At 41.4% G+C, this 17,187-nt stretch overlaps 1 protein-coding gene across 2 annotated transcripts in view; it reads right to left on the bottom strand.

Moving 5' to 3' along the window:
* Window positions 1-17,187, bottom strand: part of PHACTR2 (phosphatase and actin regulator 2) — a 146,349-nt gene that overhangs the window by 43,227 nt on the left and 85,935 nt on the right. For both annotated transcript variants that reach the window (XM_050893359.1, XM_050893360.1), the window contains exon 2: window positions 10,081-10,248. In XM_050893359.1, the coding sequence (XP_050749316.1) occupies window positions 10,081-10,248 (168 nt within the window). The remainder of the gene's footprint in view (window positions 1-10,080; window positions 10,249-17,187) is intronic.

Here is a 17,187-nt window from a genome sequence, read left to right on the forward strand (position 1 = left end):
AACTCACAGAGTAGCGTTTGTGACATGCAAACTGTTTTAAAGGAAAAAAAATAAACAGAAGCTAGAAAGTTGTGTTCTAAAAGGGAATAACATCCTCATCCAGGCTGGTTGGCTTTCATGGAAAAAGATGCAGCATCCTGCTTTTAGGTTAAAAAAAAAGAAGCATACTACACACAAAAAAAGACTGTGACATGACACATTTCAATTATTATCTTTATTTCCCATGGAAAAAATGCTAAATAGTTTTATAGGGAAAAGCATTTACAGATGACAAGATAGAATAGGTCCCCACTGCACCCCACCTCCAAACCAATACAGTTTTGGTCAGTGATCTGGGAGGCCACTGTAACGATCCGTGGAACCATGGTGCATGGTCCATAAAATGTAAGCATCACTTGTAAAATCCTGTCTTCACTGTTAGGAAAAGTTAATCTCCCACCCTGATTCTGTTTACATACGGACATCAAAACCCAAGTGATGTCTGGAGCTCAAGCTGAGGGCATGCGGCAAAGCTTCAGCCGTGCTGGACTTCATCCTATTAATGCTATGGGGTAGGGTTATTTATCTCATCAACTAATTCAAACACTCTGGTAATCCAATTACTCTCTAGGGCCACTCTAATTGCTGTATGCAGATTAAACACTGCAAGAAGTATTGTCAATCTCACTTGCACCAGCCCAGTTGGAGTGAACAGCCATACGGTGAAGTGATGGCTCCCGTGAAGGCACGGAGAGAAGCAGTTTGGCTCTTCTGAGAAAGTTACTCTCCATGCATAGCAAAATGTTCTTCCCCGCAGCAGGTAACTCGGGCTGCTGACTCACAACCAGGCTGGCTGACCTCAGACACCTGAAGGCATCACTGCTCAAGGCTTCCCACTCCCCTTCTCCGCCAGGGAAGGGAATGGTTGAACAGAAGATGAAACAGATTCTGTGCTTCTCAAATTTACAGCACCGGGTTTATTTCTCACACTGCAAAGTGCGGGGATTCAGCAACTGCTCCACATGGAATGCACTTCCCTGCCAAAATAGCACCAACTCCTGGCAGAACTGGGGGCAGTAACCATTTTGACCGGCCCAGTTCAAGCTACCCATGCCTGTGAGGTCAACAGCTCATGAATGCAAACAGTACTGGCTCAAGAACATGTAAGTTGGCATTAGGTCTGCGCTTACATACTCAGGTACTTTGTGGGATCTGTCCATTAAAGGTCAAACCTTCACGGCGTTCAAATCACATTTGACAATATAAAGGAGCCCATGGGTATGGCTGCAGACTCTCAGTATAAGCCAGCCTCCTTGGGGACAGTGTGGTAGCCCGAACTCAGATCAGGTTAGGGTCCCAATCCTAAATTACTCAGGAGCTCTTCCAGTTTTTCCCTGTTATTTTTTAAGGTGCATGCCTTGCAACTGTGTGTCACATATTGGCATGGCAAACAAAGCACAGGAGCGTGCCCTATTCTTGCAAAGAGTTTTTCACATAGGTGAACACTCAGTCCCACAAAGACTGCTTTAAAAGAGATGGGGGGCCATGAAGTCAGAGGACTATGTGGGCAGGCACAAATGGAGGGTCTTAATCTTTCTAGAAAGCAGGTGTATTTACAAGCAGAGTGAAATCTCCTTTGACATAGACCCCAAGGATGAACACTTTATGCACATACTTTATACCTGTTTTGTTGCTGGCAATATAAATATTCTCTTCTTATTATTTCAGCTTTACAAGTATTATTTACTTCCTACTATTCTTCCTCTCTGCTTCCTTTTTACATGTTTTCTTGGGGACAGTGAAATGAGATGATCTCTCATATATTTATTTGTGGGACTTGATCCAATACCACTTGAAAACAATGATGCTCTTTCCATCAAGTTCAAGAACATTAAATCAGACCTCACATCAATGTCTCTCTCTAGTTTTCAGGATGATACATTTTTTCAGTTCTACGACACTGAATTAACAACTGTATTGAATTAATTATCATGGAAAATGTCAATTGGCATTAAAAGACATTAACTCCTTACTCTTTTACTGGAAGACCTCAAGGCATTTTATTAACATTACATAGGTTTCATAACATCCCTTAGACATAACTATCTCCATTTCACAGATTAGAAAATTTATGAACAGATAAGAAGCTTAAGCCTCAATCCTTCATCATCTAAAATGCTAGCCATGAGTGGTGTTTTTATTTAAACTGATTAAGCTCGGTTAATTCAGCTTGAAAAGACAATTTATTTAAAATATTATTTGGCCCATGGAAAGAACATTAGAAATCATGCTAGTATTCACTACGAGTACCGTAATTTTAATTCCTACAAAGAAAAAGGCAAAATTTTAATTTAAATCGAAGTGACCAAAAATATGTCCCCTTGTATAAGAGGAATGAGTAGCCTGTCTACTTATGAACCTACACTGGGTGCTACTTAGCCAGGGTGGACTCATCATTATAATTTATTGCTTATTACAGACTTTGGACTATACAATACATTTCACATTTACACAGTCAAGTATTTTGATTATCACAGCCCAATTGCACTGAGCTTTAAGGGTCTCAAACTACTCAGCTGAGCTAATCACATTTGACTACTGTTATGTTTCAGTAAACTCTCTTAAAATAAGAGAGTTACAAAGTCAAGCATTCAGAAGTCAGGAAATGTTTGAACAAAGGTTGATGGGTGTGCAGATAGTACAGCTTTTATTTGCTTGTTATATATTTTACCTTTGCCACCCTGCCTCATTTAGGATACAGACTGCACTGTGTTCAATGAACGGTTTCTTTGCCTAAATTTTTAACCTTACCTTTCACTCTATGGCCCAGACCTCATCTAAGGAACAATCTAAACCTTAATTTGAACAGAAAACTCCTAGTTTTCCCAAATGTCAACCCAACAACTGAGTGAGCCAAAGACAACATGTTCTTCTCCTTGATGCCCATGTGAGAGGCAAAGGTGTTATCATCACTATATAGATAGGCAACTTATGGCATAGAAAGATAAAGTCATATTATCAACCATGCTGACATTTGTTAAGTGTTTAATTTGAGGTACCTTCTCAGGTGTAATTTCCCACATTAAAATTGTGATAAATAAAAAAGACAAACAAACAACACAAAGCACAGGAGTTCTAGTTGAATTGCCAACTTATGGTTCAAAATATCTAATCAACAGAAGTGAAGCTATGAGTATTGGCCATCTGCTGCTGAGCTAATGGCACAGACAACTGTAGAAACAGTTGTCATCTACCTGAACCACCTGGGATGGGTATCACTATTTGTCACCTTAGAAATAGTTCAGTCTCCTGAGTTCAGTACAGGGAGAGGACTGTAGTTTGGTGCTTCCACGATTGTTCCGCTTGGCATGCTCCCTCCTCTCACCACCTCTGTCATGACTTCATGATCTGGGTCTTTCTCCTTCACCTGAAGAAGTTTAAACTTCTTATCTTTGGTTTCCAGACCCACCTCTCTTCTCTTCCTTCTTCTTCTAGTAGAACTTGCCACAATACGCTACCCATTTGCTTCTCCCGTAAGCACACCCTTGTCCCTCTATTCCTGCTGATCATCGTTCTTGCAATCTCTGATCTTACAAGTCATTACCTATTCCTCACTCAGCAGTAGATGACTAGTACTATCCTGGAACACATATATGATAAATACTGTTACTGTACCACCATCATGTGGACATTCATAAGCTGAGTGACCAGCTGATGTTATTACTACAAATCTTTTCTGTCATATGTGTATATGTTATATATATATCTGTGAATATATCTATCTTAACATATATTTGTGATAGATATGATACAGATATATATGCGTGTATATACAAAAGTGTGAATATATGTAACATTTCAACATTAACAGCAACATATTGTTTATAACATTAAGCAATAATAAAAAGGAAGTAACAACTTCTCCATCTGTATACATGCATGTATTGAGATCCATTACACAAACAAGTCAGTCCCGACTATGAGTGTAACTGGTTATCAGTCGTTGCCTGCTGAGGAAGGCTGAGGTGAGGCGGGCTCCACTCTCAGCCATCATGCTCCTGCACACTCAAAAAATCCCATGTCAAAATCCTTCCCCTACTGCAGTCAAAAGCAAAGCTTGCCCTGACTTCAGGTGTAACTGTCAGGAAGCATGTGAATTTATCACACTGTATGCAGCCCTCATTTACTTGAGTAAATCTTACTCATCCAAGGGATCCCACAAACATTTGCATTTTTAGCCCAATACAAATAATAGTAACACTAATCATAAGAACAGTTTACCTCAAAAAGCAGTTTCCATCCCTCCCTCCCTACCCCCTCAAAAGAGTGATATTCAGCAGCTACAAACCTCAGGCAGTCTTAAAACCCATTCTCTGACTGCAAGTGAGATTCTGGATATTCTCCAGTCTTTAGTTTTGCTCTTCCAAGAGAAGCTTGAGAGAATTCCGATTTTTAATTTTTCTCTGACCTAGTAAGAGCTAAAACTGCCTTCTGCTCCCTGTCTGCATGTACTCTTGCAGTGGAGCTTTGAAGTGGCATCTACTTCGTGCCAAGACACAAACTGCTGCCTTCTTTTCCTTCACAGCAAAACGTTGCGGAGGGGAGAATGATGCCATTTTCTGTTTGTTTTTACTTAATTTTGAAAGCCCTCTAGGCAGAAAGTATACAACCAGTGCCCAGAGAACAGATTTTTCTGAGATACAGCATGGAAAATATGTTGCTAAAGGAAAAAATGCCAACCATCGTTCCCACATCGGCACAAATACTTCCACATCTAGTCCTCCATCTTTTTTTGATGTTTGTGGTATTTGCTGTTTATGAACATCTTTCAGTTGCTAGCATAAGAGGGTCACGTGAGGTTTTGTGAAGGCACTGCATGGTACATGCCCTGGCAAGGCTGTAGCAAGAACCTATTTCAAAAAGCCTATTGAAAACCCGGAGAAAGCAAGAAGAGTTCTTTCCAATAGCCCACATTCCGTCTGAGAAGAAACTCTTTCTTCAGCTGCATACAGATTTATCAAGTTGCAGCCCTGTTAAGAGAATAGGCAATAAATGTGACGATCATCGTACTGTCTCCCACGGTCTCAGGCCAGGAAAAGGGCTTCCTCCATGTAAGATGCACGCACGCACACATACATACACACAGAGCCCCCATTCTGTAACGGAAATACATCTCTGATTGAGTGGCCTGAGGAAGAGGATTTCCTGTAGGATTTTTACTTTGTATGGATGTTTTCCCATTTCTTTCTCAAGTTAGATAAGCAAGTTTCTTCTCCTGTGTCAGTTAGCATGCAACAAGGGGCAACTTCCCAAGTAAATGCATCTTCTCAGTTTCCATTGGTCCTGGGTCTGTTTCCTCAAGAAATACAGGGATAACTATTTTTTTATTTTTCCCTGCCCTGAAACTACCATCTGAGGCAGGATGAATGCAATCCAAACTACTTTTCATTTCAAATTCCAGCCTCACATGAAGCACATACACAAACGTAAGTGATTACATACCTTACATACATAGAGTTTAAAAACCAATGAGTATCTCCCTATAGCTCTGGGGCTTCCTGACACCGAAATAGTCCTCAAGCATGTAAAGATATGCTTTCTCTGCAAGCTAACCTGATTTGCACTGAAAACCTATAGGTTATTCATGGTGCAGCTGGGGCCGGCACCCTGTCTGTTTCTGGGATTTCTGGAGACAAAAGCCTTACCCTCAGTGCTACAGAACCGTACAATTTACCCCTATTATTCTCTATTATGGAAATACGTGGGGAGGTCATCTGCATTTCTGGCTAAGACAGAGGAGGAACTGCAGGAGGGCACTGGAAGTCACTACATAAATGACTTACTGTGGTCCACTCCTATGAGCACTACTGGGCATAGGAGTAGTATTGCACTACTGGGCAACCAGCATGAATGAAAGGTATGTCTAGCCCACAACAGGATGCTGGCATAGGCTGGAAAGTACAGCCAGGCTTGGGAGAAAACACGTATCTTGTACATAGATAGGAGGGTAAACATCAATAACACCTAAGCAAGACTATAAACTGTATCTGCCTTAAAAAGGTACTCCAAATCTTCACTCTGTGGAGATTAGTCAATACTTAGATACATTCTTCTTTCTCAACATAAAAGCTCTGGGAACTGTTCTTGTGCAACTTTCGTATAGCCAAATGCCTGAATTTGTAGGTTACATCTTAGAGAGTCACAAGGGGTAAAAATCTCATATGAAATTTAGGGGGAAAATAATTTGGGAACCTTTCATTTATTTTCAGAACTTTTACAACTCGTATCGTCCAGATGTACTTTCTTTTCATCTCCCCAGCTTAGAGAGCCAGTCTTGCTATTTTTGAAGTGAAAGTAAAGATTTTCAGATATTACATAATTCCTAGAGTTTCACTTTAAGGAAAAAAAAAGAAAAGCACTAAATATTGTGATTGCTGACAAAATGCATGTAAACTGTGACATACGAATACAAGTTGATATATCGAATGTACAAAATAATACAAAAGTTTTGAAAACTTGAAATTATATGTCACTACGTTTGTATAATTCCACCTAAATGAATCAAATTTTACAGTGTAGCAGGATGGATAAGCAGAACCTCATTAAAAATAGAGCATATGTACTCCTTAGAGAAAAAAAATCAATCTACTGAATAACGAAAAAATATCAGAAGTTCCCAAACCTCCTGTATAACATCTTAAGTTCTGTTCACCAAGACATGCATTGAATTTTGCATATTTACTCTTCACAAACTATATAGGCAGTGAAATACTGTATTTTATATAATTCAGAGCATTAGAATGGTTTTGTGTTTTATTAGCTGTTTTACATTATGTTATTAAATATAATAGCAGTCTTTACTGTATAAAAGCTTGGTATATACTACATGGCTATCTAGGAGGATGCTAGCTGAATAATGAAGTAAAAAATGAAAGGTTTTTCAGGATAATTTAAAAGTCTATATAGAAGACGATACTTCTAGATACACAAGATACATTAAGCATTTAGTGAATCAAATGCATTAGTTGATTTTTTGCGACAAAGGACTATTAAATATGTAGTCTTGTGACTGGACTTAGAGCGAGGACTTCAGTTAGTCAACTAAGTGTTACCTCCTCCCGCATTGTACTTTTCCCATCTGCTATACCATTTACAGAGACACTTCATTGTGCAGATAATTAACTTCCACTTTTCAATACATAGTTATATATAATCATGTATTCAATTGACCAAAAGAGCTCCCACTTATATGATCTATGGACTATACTTATCTTTCACCATCAACTCTGTTCTTCTCCTGCCAATTTGTAGTGCAAATTCTCCTAACTTTTATGGATTTCTGTTTGCGTACCGGTGCTCTCCATTTTCAAGACAAGACTGTCACAAAGTAAAGCTTTAACTTTGAAAAAAAGACAAGGAGGTCTACATTACTCTTTTGGTTTCCAGACCTGAAAGGCAGTGCTGCAAAACCACAGCTGAAATGAAAAAAATTAGGTTGTCTAAATTTTAAGAAGTCATCCAAAAGAGTGGGCCTGTTTTTCCTCTCTGCTTCAGCGTGCTTTATTGATAGTAATCACAATGCTAGGACATAAATCCAAGTGGTAACCTTTGCAAAAGAGTAAAAACTACTTCTTCTTGTTATGTTTTGCTGGATTTGTTTTTAGCTGTATCAGGTTTGTCATCTGTTCATCACAAAACTGGTGCCAGTACACAGGAGGCAGTGGAAGTAAACAGACACAGCTGAGAGAACTGGGAAGACAAATTATCACTTGAAAATTAGTTTTGAGGAAGTCAGGATGGACACTGCTTCCCAATAATTGCCTCTTTCTTAAGAGTAATAAATACAGCTATGCATTGGGAGCACACAGTGGCACAATCAGACTCAGAATGTAAAACGTTACACATACTCTGCTGTAATGTTAATAGTACCTTAACTCTGATGATCTAGATATATAAATGCAGCAAGGTTCAGGGAGAGAAATAACAACCCTTATCATCAACTAGTGTAGCTGTATGGCAACTGAAAAAGGTAGTTTGTGACTCAAAGTTTGTCCACTTGTATCTACAGCATAATTTTAAAGCTTGATTTTCATTACAGTTCTGAGATTATTTAATGTTTTCTGTCCATTACATCTACTGATAGGCATCTCCATTTTTCAGGTGCTCACCTTGAGATAAATTGTCCTGAATAACTCCATCTGAAGTCAGTGCCAATGGGAACCGTGGGTTCTCCACACCCCTGAAAGGACTTGAGGGACTACACCACCATAAACAAGACAGGCAAATTAAGTACAAGTAACTAAGGAGGCACTTCTGGAAATGTTGACCTTAATTTCTTTGTGCCTAATTTCCTCCTTTTGTAAAAGAAATATGAACACATGCTTTGCCTTGGTATTACAAGAATTGATGTGTCATGCTTGTAAGACTGAATTGAGGCCCTCTAAAGAAAGACAGTACAACATAAGAAATACTGTATTTAACATGAATTTACCGGATATTAATTTGTAAAAAAAATAACTGGAAAATGACACATGCATTATTATTTAATGGCATAGCAATTTAACACGTGCTAATATGTTGTGACAGTTTGGGGAATTTCTGTATACACACCTTATGAACAGTGATTATTCTGAAGAATTCACTGCATATAAAATCACATACCTGTCCAACAGTAGCTGCAGAACATTCAGGAGTCATTAACTAGAAATAACTTTGCTCCAGCAATATGATAAAAGTACTGGGGAAGCTGAAGGAAACTGGAAGCAATGGAGGAGATATCAGACTGAGGGGATTTTTTTGATTGCAGTAGTGGAAAAAATTGTGGGGGTTTGGTTGCGGAGTACCCAGGAAAATTCAAAAAAAGAAAAAGAAGAGAGAGACTGACAGAAGGATTTGGAGATCCCAGAAAGATTGTCCAAAACTTCAGTTGGTATCTGGAGTGATGAAGACACCAGAGAAGATGGCTTCTTTTTGCCTTTTGTGTAAGTAAAGCATGTTTTAGAAGTTACATTGCAAAACCATAGAGTTCCTTGCTGTAATTGTGAGGGGTTGCTATGGGTTTAAAATGTCAACCAGTGTACTCTTAAGAGTTCAGGAGAGCCTACTGAGGACACTTTAGGAGATTAGTATTGGTTTTATTGCCTAGAGCCTTGGAAGACAGTGGACAGAGGGCTTGCAGTGTGGTAATGAATCTGAAGAGCTCATAGATGTTCACTGGACTCTGATTAGACTCAAGTTTAGAAATGCACAGCATCAAATGTCTGAATCCCAAAACAGAAGTTTGGGATTTTTCTGGAGAAAGCTTGGCCAGAGCTGTGACACACAAAGACACACACACATATATGCAGGGTGGCATTCAGCTTCCTAAACGTGGGTGTCTACAGCCACTTGAGATGCCCCAGGGTTTTGGAGATGTCTGCACAGGGATGGCAAGTATGATGGAGAACCTTCTGGGAGAGCAGCCAGGACATCCCAGAGCATCTCAGGTGGCACCAAGCAACTGTGTTTAGCTAACTGAATCCCAGCCCTCAATACTCCTCTTTTCCAAAGGAATATAATTCAATCACAGCATTTTATTTCAGACCATTCTTCAAGCTTTGCCAATGGGGGAGTGAAGGGGCAGATCAGATTATATGAAGGCAGAGGTCGCAAAGCTGATCCTTGATCTTCTGCTGGGCACAGCCACGTCTGCTTCTCCCCTCTGAACAGACCAAACTTCTGTCCTCATGAAGGCAAGGTTTGTTTCATAATCCAAGTCACTGACTATTAGGAGGACATAGAGACATTACCAACATATTTGAGGATATGTAATATAGAGCCTAGTGTTTCTTAGTTAAAAAAAAAGTGCTGTCAACATCAACAGAATATCATATATAATGTACAGTAAACAAATAAACTGCATATTTTTGGTGATAGCTTCAGGACAGAAGCTGAACAAGGTTAGGCTTTTCCTTGCCGAGGATCAAACTGTTTTTCTGTATGCCAAATACTGTGCCTAAATAACCCCTGCCATCTAACCAGCTCCAAGAGCTTTTCAACTATTACTCTGCAAAGCCATCACAGTGTTTTCTACTATTTGCCACCAAAGGGCCACAGACATACCTGCTGACGTTTCTCTGAATTTGTCACTAGTCTTCTTCTTCCGCCATTTCCAAGGTTTAAAGATTTTGCCAATGGTGGAGAGTTTGCCCTTCCTCTTGAAGGGGGGAGTTTGGGATCCTGGGGCTGGTCCATCCGAGTTAGCGATTGAAGCCTTATCCAAACCATCAACTGCATAAACAAGAAAAGTAAAGGTAACTGAAGGATGGAAAACAAAATGGTACCCAACAGCTAAACTCCTCCACTATCAGATTGCAACAGGTTGTGTGTGGGTCCATGTGTTTTCTATTCCAGAAGGCAGCCAAGGGGCATTTGATTGCAGCCCATGGTCACAAGCCAGTCCCCACCCCAGCTAGCCCTGGGCTTCACTGCTGCTCAGCACCTCAACTGCAGCAGGCCAGAACTTGCTTCTCACAACACACATCTGGCACGTCTCCACGGTTCTGCAGTTTTCCATCACTACTGGAGAATTTCTTTCAACATATATTTGGGTGACTTTTTCCCTATCCTTGGTAAAGCTGAATAACTAGCTGTCATCATATAGAGAACAAAACCCTTGCAATGTAAAAACATAAACTCTTTCTTTTGAGTGAAATGAATCCTTTCTTAAACGAGCTCTAAAGATAACTGTTCTGGCAGTGGAATGGAAATAGGTCCGTTTGATATCCCTGGTAATCAGTCATTCACAGTGCAGCCTGCCATGAGTCAGGCTTCTTATTAACAAAACGTATTTAACAATAAGCTTTTGAGCTGTAGCCAAAATTTAAAGAAGGATTACTTTTCTGCAAAAACATATTGAGTGATACGAAAGCCAATATTTATCATCAATGGCTGTAACATCGAGTTTTGTGAACCAAATTAAGACTCGTTCCACAACATGCTGTAGCATACAGTTGAAATAAATTTCCCGGAAATTTCCCTGAGAAGTCTACTATTATCTATTTCTATTTAAGAACTGAGGTTTCTTAGAGCCTTCCATTCGTGGTCCTGCAAACACTTCAAATGTGCTTAATTTTATTCATGTGAGCAGCTTCACTGAAGTAACTGTGATTACTTACGCACATAAAATTAATCACAGGCTTAAATGTTTGTAGCATACGGGCTCTGTAACTGCTTTCATTCATCTAAACATTCTAATTATAACCAATTTGGAACAGAGTTGATGCTACTCTGAACAGTAATAATGATAATCATAGATCATTAAATCAGAAAGTGCTATTCAAAGAAGGAAATATCACTGTCCCCATTTTACAGATGGAAAATATGAGGCACAGAATTTTTAAGTGCTTAATTGTATGTTTGCCAAATGGCTTCCTGAATCCTGGTCCTGTGTCCTAGCTGCTAAAAAGATACATATTCAGACACATAACATCATGGTGCATTCTTATTATTCTGTTTCTCAGACAAATGGCATTTAATGAGTCCTATATTTGTCCTAGACTTCAGATTGATCCAGGATGCTAAAAAAAAAAAATCTTTTCTGTGAGAAAAGCTGATGTAATGCAAACAGAGTCCAAGAAACTTTACTTCCAATGTTTTGAAATAAAGTACTGGGAAAAAAGATCCATTGTATAACTTCATTGAAGTCTATGAAGTTAAGTTTGCTGACGACACCAAGCTGTGTGATGTGGTCAACATGCTGGAGGGGCGGGATGCCATCCAGAGGGACCTTCACAGGCTGGAGACTGGGCCCGTGCGAACCTCATGAAGTTCAGCAAGGCCAAGTGCAAGGTCCTGCACATGGGTCAGGCCAATCCCAAGCACAAATACAGGCTGGGCGATGAGTCGATTGAGAGCAGCCCTCAGGAGAAGGACTTGGGGGTGTTGGTTGACGAGAAGCTCAATGTGACCCAGCAATGTGTGCTTGAAGCCCAGAAAGCCAACTGTATCCTGGGCTGCATCAAAAGAAGCGTGACCAGCAGGACGAGGGAGGTGATTCTCCCACTCCACTCCACTCCCGTGAGACCCCACCTGGACTACTATGTTCAGCTCTGGGGCCCCCAACATAAGGACATGGACCTGTTGGAGCGAGTCCAGAGGAGGGCCACAAAGATGATCAGAGGGCTGCAGCACCTCTCCTATGAAGACAGGCTGAGAGAGTTGGGGTTGTTCAGCCTGGAGAAGAGAAGGCTCTGGGGAGACCTTATAGCAGCCTTCCAGTACCTAAAGGGGGCCTACAGGAAAGCTGGAGAGGGACTTTTTACAAGGGCATGTAGTGATAGGACAAGGGGTAATGGCTATAAACTGAAAGAGGGAAGATTTAGATTAGATGTAAGGAAGAAGTTCTTTACTGTGAGGGTGGTGAGACACTGGAACAGATTGCCCAGAGAGGTTGTGGATGCCCCATCCCTGGAAGTGTTCAAGGCCAGGTGTATTGGGTTTGCATGGCAAGGTTTTGGTAGCAGGGGGGGCTACAGGGGTGGCTTCTGTGAGAAGCTCCTAGAAGCTTCCCCTATGTCCGATAAAGTCAATGCCAGTGGGTTCCAAGACGGACCCGCTGCTCGCCAAGGCCAAGCCCATCAGCAACAGTGGTAGCGTCTCTGTAGTAACATATTTAAGAAAGGGAAAAGAAGTTACAGGGCAGTAGCAGTTGCAGCCAGAGAGAGCAGAGTGAGAAGATGTGAGAGAAACAACTCCGCAGTCACCAAGGTCAGGGAAGAAGGAGGGGGAGGAGGTGCTCCGGGCACAGGAGCAGAGATTCCCCTGCAGCCCGTGGTGAAGACCATGGTGAGGCAGGCTGTCCCCCTGCAGCCCATGGAGGTCCACAGTGGAGCAGATATCCACCTGCAGCCCGTGGAGGACCCCACGCTGGAGCAGGTGGATGCCCGAAGGACACTGTGACCCTGTGGGAAGCCCACGCTGGAGCAGGCTTCTGGCAGGAGCTGTGGACCCATGGCCCTGTAGAGAGAGGAGCCCACGCTGAAGCAGGTTTGCTGGCAGGACTTGTGACCCTGCGGGGAACCCATGCTGGAGCAGTCTGTTCCTGAAGGACTGCACCCCATGGATGGGACCCATGCTGGAGCAGTTCGTGAAGAACTGTAGCCTGTGGGAAGGACTCATGCTGGAGAAGTTTGTGAAAGACTGTCTCCTGTGTGAGGGACCCCACGCTGGAGCAGGGGAAGAGTGTGAGGAGTCCTCCCCCTGAGGAGGAAGGAGCGGCAGAAACAACATGTGACGAACTGACACAAACCCCCATTCCCCGTCCCCCTGCGCCACTTGGGGGGAGGAGGTATAGAGAATCAGGAGTAAAGTTAAGCCTGGGAAGAAGGAGGGGTGGGGGGAAGGTGTTTTAAGGTTTGGTTTTATTTCTCATTATCCTGCTCTGACTTGACTAGTAATAAATTAAACTAATTTTTCCCCAAGTTGAGTCTGTTTTGCCTGTGACGGCAATTGGTAAGTGATCTCCCTGTCCTCATCTCAACCCACGAGCCTTTCATTTCATTTTTTCTCTCCTGTCCAGTTGAGGAGGTGGAGTGATAGAGCGGCTTTGGTGGGCACCTGGCATCCAGCCAGGGTCAACCCACCACACCAGGTTGGATGGGGCTTTGAGCAACCTGGTCTAGTGAAAGGTGTCCCTGCCCATGGGAGGGGCATTGGAACTAGGTGATCTTTAAGGTCCCTTCCAACCCAAACCATTCTATGATTCTAAAATCAGAGATAAATTTGTATGAAAATGATAGCATTTAAATCAATAAATCTGAGTTATGCCATAAAATGTAATAAATTCTGTACTGTCAGAGAGAAGGAACAGAGAGATGGGAAACTTCCCCAGGATAAATTACTGTTATTCAGATGCATCAGAATTTAAAGCTTTTATTTAAGTGTTTTCCTTGGATATTTGCTGATCTATAACACAGAGGTAAGATGGAAGAAAGGCATGCAAATGGACTTTAAATGTAAAAAGCCAAGATTTTGGAAGGACTCGGCTATGTCTATCCCCTGCACGAGTACAAAACCCCAGCTTCCTCACTTGTGCACCCTAGAGAGCAGGGCAATCTTTAGGGAGGTTTAAGCTGAGACTCCCTTAAAACGAATCAGCCGCCACCTCTACAGACCCTGAGAAGCCGGGTGAGAGGAGGCGGTGAGAAGACCACCAAAGGCAGCAAGCAGCTCTGCAGAGAGAGAGAGGCATGGGACAGCAGAAGGACCCCTGCGGGGGTGCCTTGTCTGGAATTAGGGACTGCACTTTTGTCTAGGCTTACAGACACTGCCTATGGAGTACAATCCCCTATGGAATACAGAAGCCTCTGCTGGAAACTGCGGATCTAAGGGAGAAGTACATTTACTTGAAGGGTAGTTACAAAGATAAGAGAGCTAAATTTGTCTTGGCAATTCCCGTTGATATAAGAAGGGGCAAGGGCAACAGCTTGCAGCTGGGAAGAGTCAGGTGAGATGTACGGAAAACACTTCCAGGAGGTGGGTGGTGCAGTGCTGGAGCAGGTCTTGAGAGGTTTTGGAGGCTCAGTCAGGCAAGCCAGGGCTGACCTCACCTACTGTCGGTAATAGCCCTACTCTGAGTGAGGGACTGGACTGAGTGACCTCCCGAGGTCCCTCCCAGTCAAGATTCCCATGGTGCTAAGGGATGTGGAAAGACACAGTTGCTCTGTGAAACCTGCGCTAGTAAATCCAAAGAATCAGAAGTGAAGTGCTGAAGAAAAGAGACCAGGATCTGTTGGCTGAAGAGTTTTGTCCTGGGACAGGAGCCAAGCATTATCTCACTGGCAGAGGCAGTCCATCAGCTCATTAGAGTGAAAGGCTACCCACTCCTTGGAGGTAGCGGGACAAAACCCATGTTCTTGTCTCCGATGGCTTAGGCTGGGTTATTGATGTGAAGAGCCTGCACCCTGGTGATAGACAGTATGGTCTTTACAAACACTAGAACACATATCTTTTCAAATCCTCCTGGGTCGTGGAGTCCAGACTATTGCAGGCAACCACTTTCACAAAAGCCTCATCTAGATTTTTTCCTCCTGTGCCTACCAGCAGGAATGGAGTAAGATTATGGCTCTAACAGCTCCCCACAGAGAAACATGGATTTGAATCAGTCCCTGCTTTGCCCTCTGCTGAAAATAGTTAACTCTGAAATAATGATATTCGCCCTAGCTAAAGAAATCTGTCTGCTTCAAATGAGCTAACATATGAAAAAAGGGATCCATTTAGTGGTGAATAACTCTGTTCAGGAAGACTGCAACTTTTGTGAACAGGATTCAACATTAACTCCTTCTGACAATAAGAGATGAGGAGTTGATTTATCAAATGAATTCAGCAAGTGCTCATAATTGGGAATTTCCTAAACCATTGGCCTTGTACCAGTTCCTTCATTTGAAAAAAGGACCCAAATATGTATCTGGAAAGGAGGAATAAGCATGGCCAAACTTCATAGATTGATTTTAGAAATAATCTAAGATAAAGTAACATTTCTAGGAAAAAGAACTTACTCACATTCAAAAGCAAACATAAGGTAGCACATTTTACTAATTAATAAACTGCCTAGAAAAAAAAAAAATCAGCAATGACGTTCCAGAGCATTTATGGAAAGATCTTTTCAAAAGCTATTACTCCTCATCTTTGGAACACTCAGCAGGAAATTGATGTTTAAGACTTACACTATTTGCTTTATAGGTCCTGTACTATTTAAGAATAAAAAGTAGTGTATTTTTCACCTCAGAGAGCTTATGTACCTTCTATTAATCATTATAAACGTTACACATATTCACCGAGATGAAAAGAAACAGCTTTCCAAGATTAGAGGAGCTTGGTCACTTGTGTTATTCTTTTATTTGTACAGGTCTTGAAGTCCTGCCTTCTTCCCACCATCTTCAAAAAGCCAGTGAGTCGCTTCATTGCCTTCAATAAACATCATTATTAAGTTTGACATTAGGACTTTCGACTATACTACCTGTACAGTTTATGTTATTTTATTTCAGTCCTTTGCCCTAGGTGTAGATTCTACATCTGAAGGATAAAAAGTGTACATAAGAAGAATAAGAAGTATATGAACCATGCATGTTGATGTCATGCAAAGAGGAGATCTTGTTGTAAAAGACCAACACCACCAGTAAGTGAGACACTGCGAAGCCAAATCACTCTGGCACAGGCCATGAGCTAGATGAAGGATACAAAAAGGACAGCCTCTCCTCAAGCTTGTGGGCAGCCAGCAAAGATTAGATCAGTCTATGGATGACCCCGACTTTCCTATAAACACCCAAAGATGGAAATGCCTGAACATGTCTTATCCTAGGAAGGCTACTTACAATAAGCAACGCTGATCTCTGTAGCTGCCTAGGAGACACTCTTCTGCTGTGAATGATCTCCAGAGATGTTACGTGGCTGAAGCAGGCATGTAAATTCATCACAGTTTTCCTAGGGCATGGTACACTTCAGCACTGAGATGTTCATGTCAGCACCGACACACGCTAACACCTTCTTCAGGTAAGAATTACAACTAACTTTACAAAAGCAAAATGCAACAAAAATCTATCCATCAGATCATTTCAAGCAAGTCTAATACAAATTCCTCTGGAGTAAATAGCCGTGATTCTGCTGGTTCCAGGCCTTTCAATCCGGAATGCAGTAAGACCATTTTTTAAAAGCTTTGACTTAAAGAAAATTTGTGATCAGAAAAAGAGGGCTACATTTATGCCATAAGTTGTTCTGTATTTTTACTTCTGTATATTTTTACTCTTGGCAGTGAAAGTGGAAAGCCAGTAGAAAAACCTAACCTCACGACTGAATACTAGGAGTAACATAAGATATATGGGGAAAAAAACTCACACCATGATGCCCCTATGCTATTCTTTTCCTAGTAGAACCATATTTTAATAGTTAACAGATCAAAATTCCTTGCTTGTAGTTTACTACTAGTAATTTGAGTCACTGATAATATAAAAAAGGTCAAACCTGAGTAATTAAGTAGCTAGCTACAGTAGGAGTATACTCAAAAGATGTTTCTGTAGAAGAATCCTTTACTGAATCTGAACAGTTTTAAGATTCTTTCTCACGTTAGTCCACATTTACATTTAGTCCCAAAAAGAAAGAGTTTATTAGATAGACTTTGTTGTAATCTAGTAGGGAATGTCTTATAAAATTGCTGTTTAATAATTCTTATCT

The sequence above is a fragment of the Gymnogyps californianus genome, chromosome 3 (assembly GCF_018139145.2).
Source record: "Gymnogyps californianus isolate 813 chromosome 3, ASM1813914v2, whole genome shotgun sequence".
NCBI classification, from domain to species: Eukaryota; Metazoa; Chordata; class Aves; order Accipitriformes; family Cathartidae; genus Gymnogyps; species Gymnogyps californianus.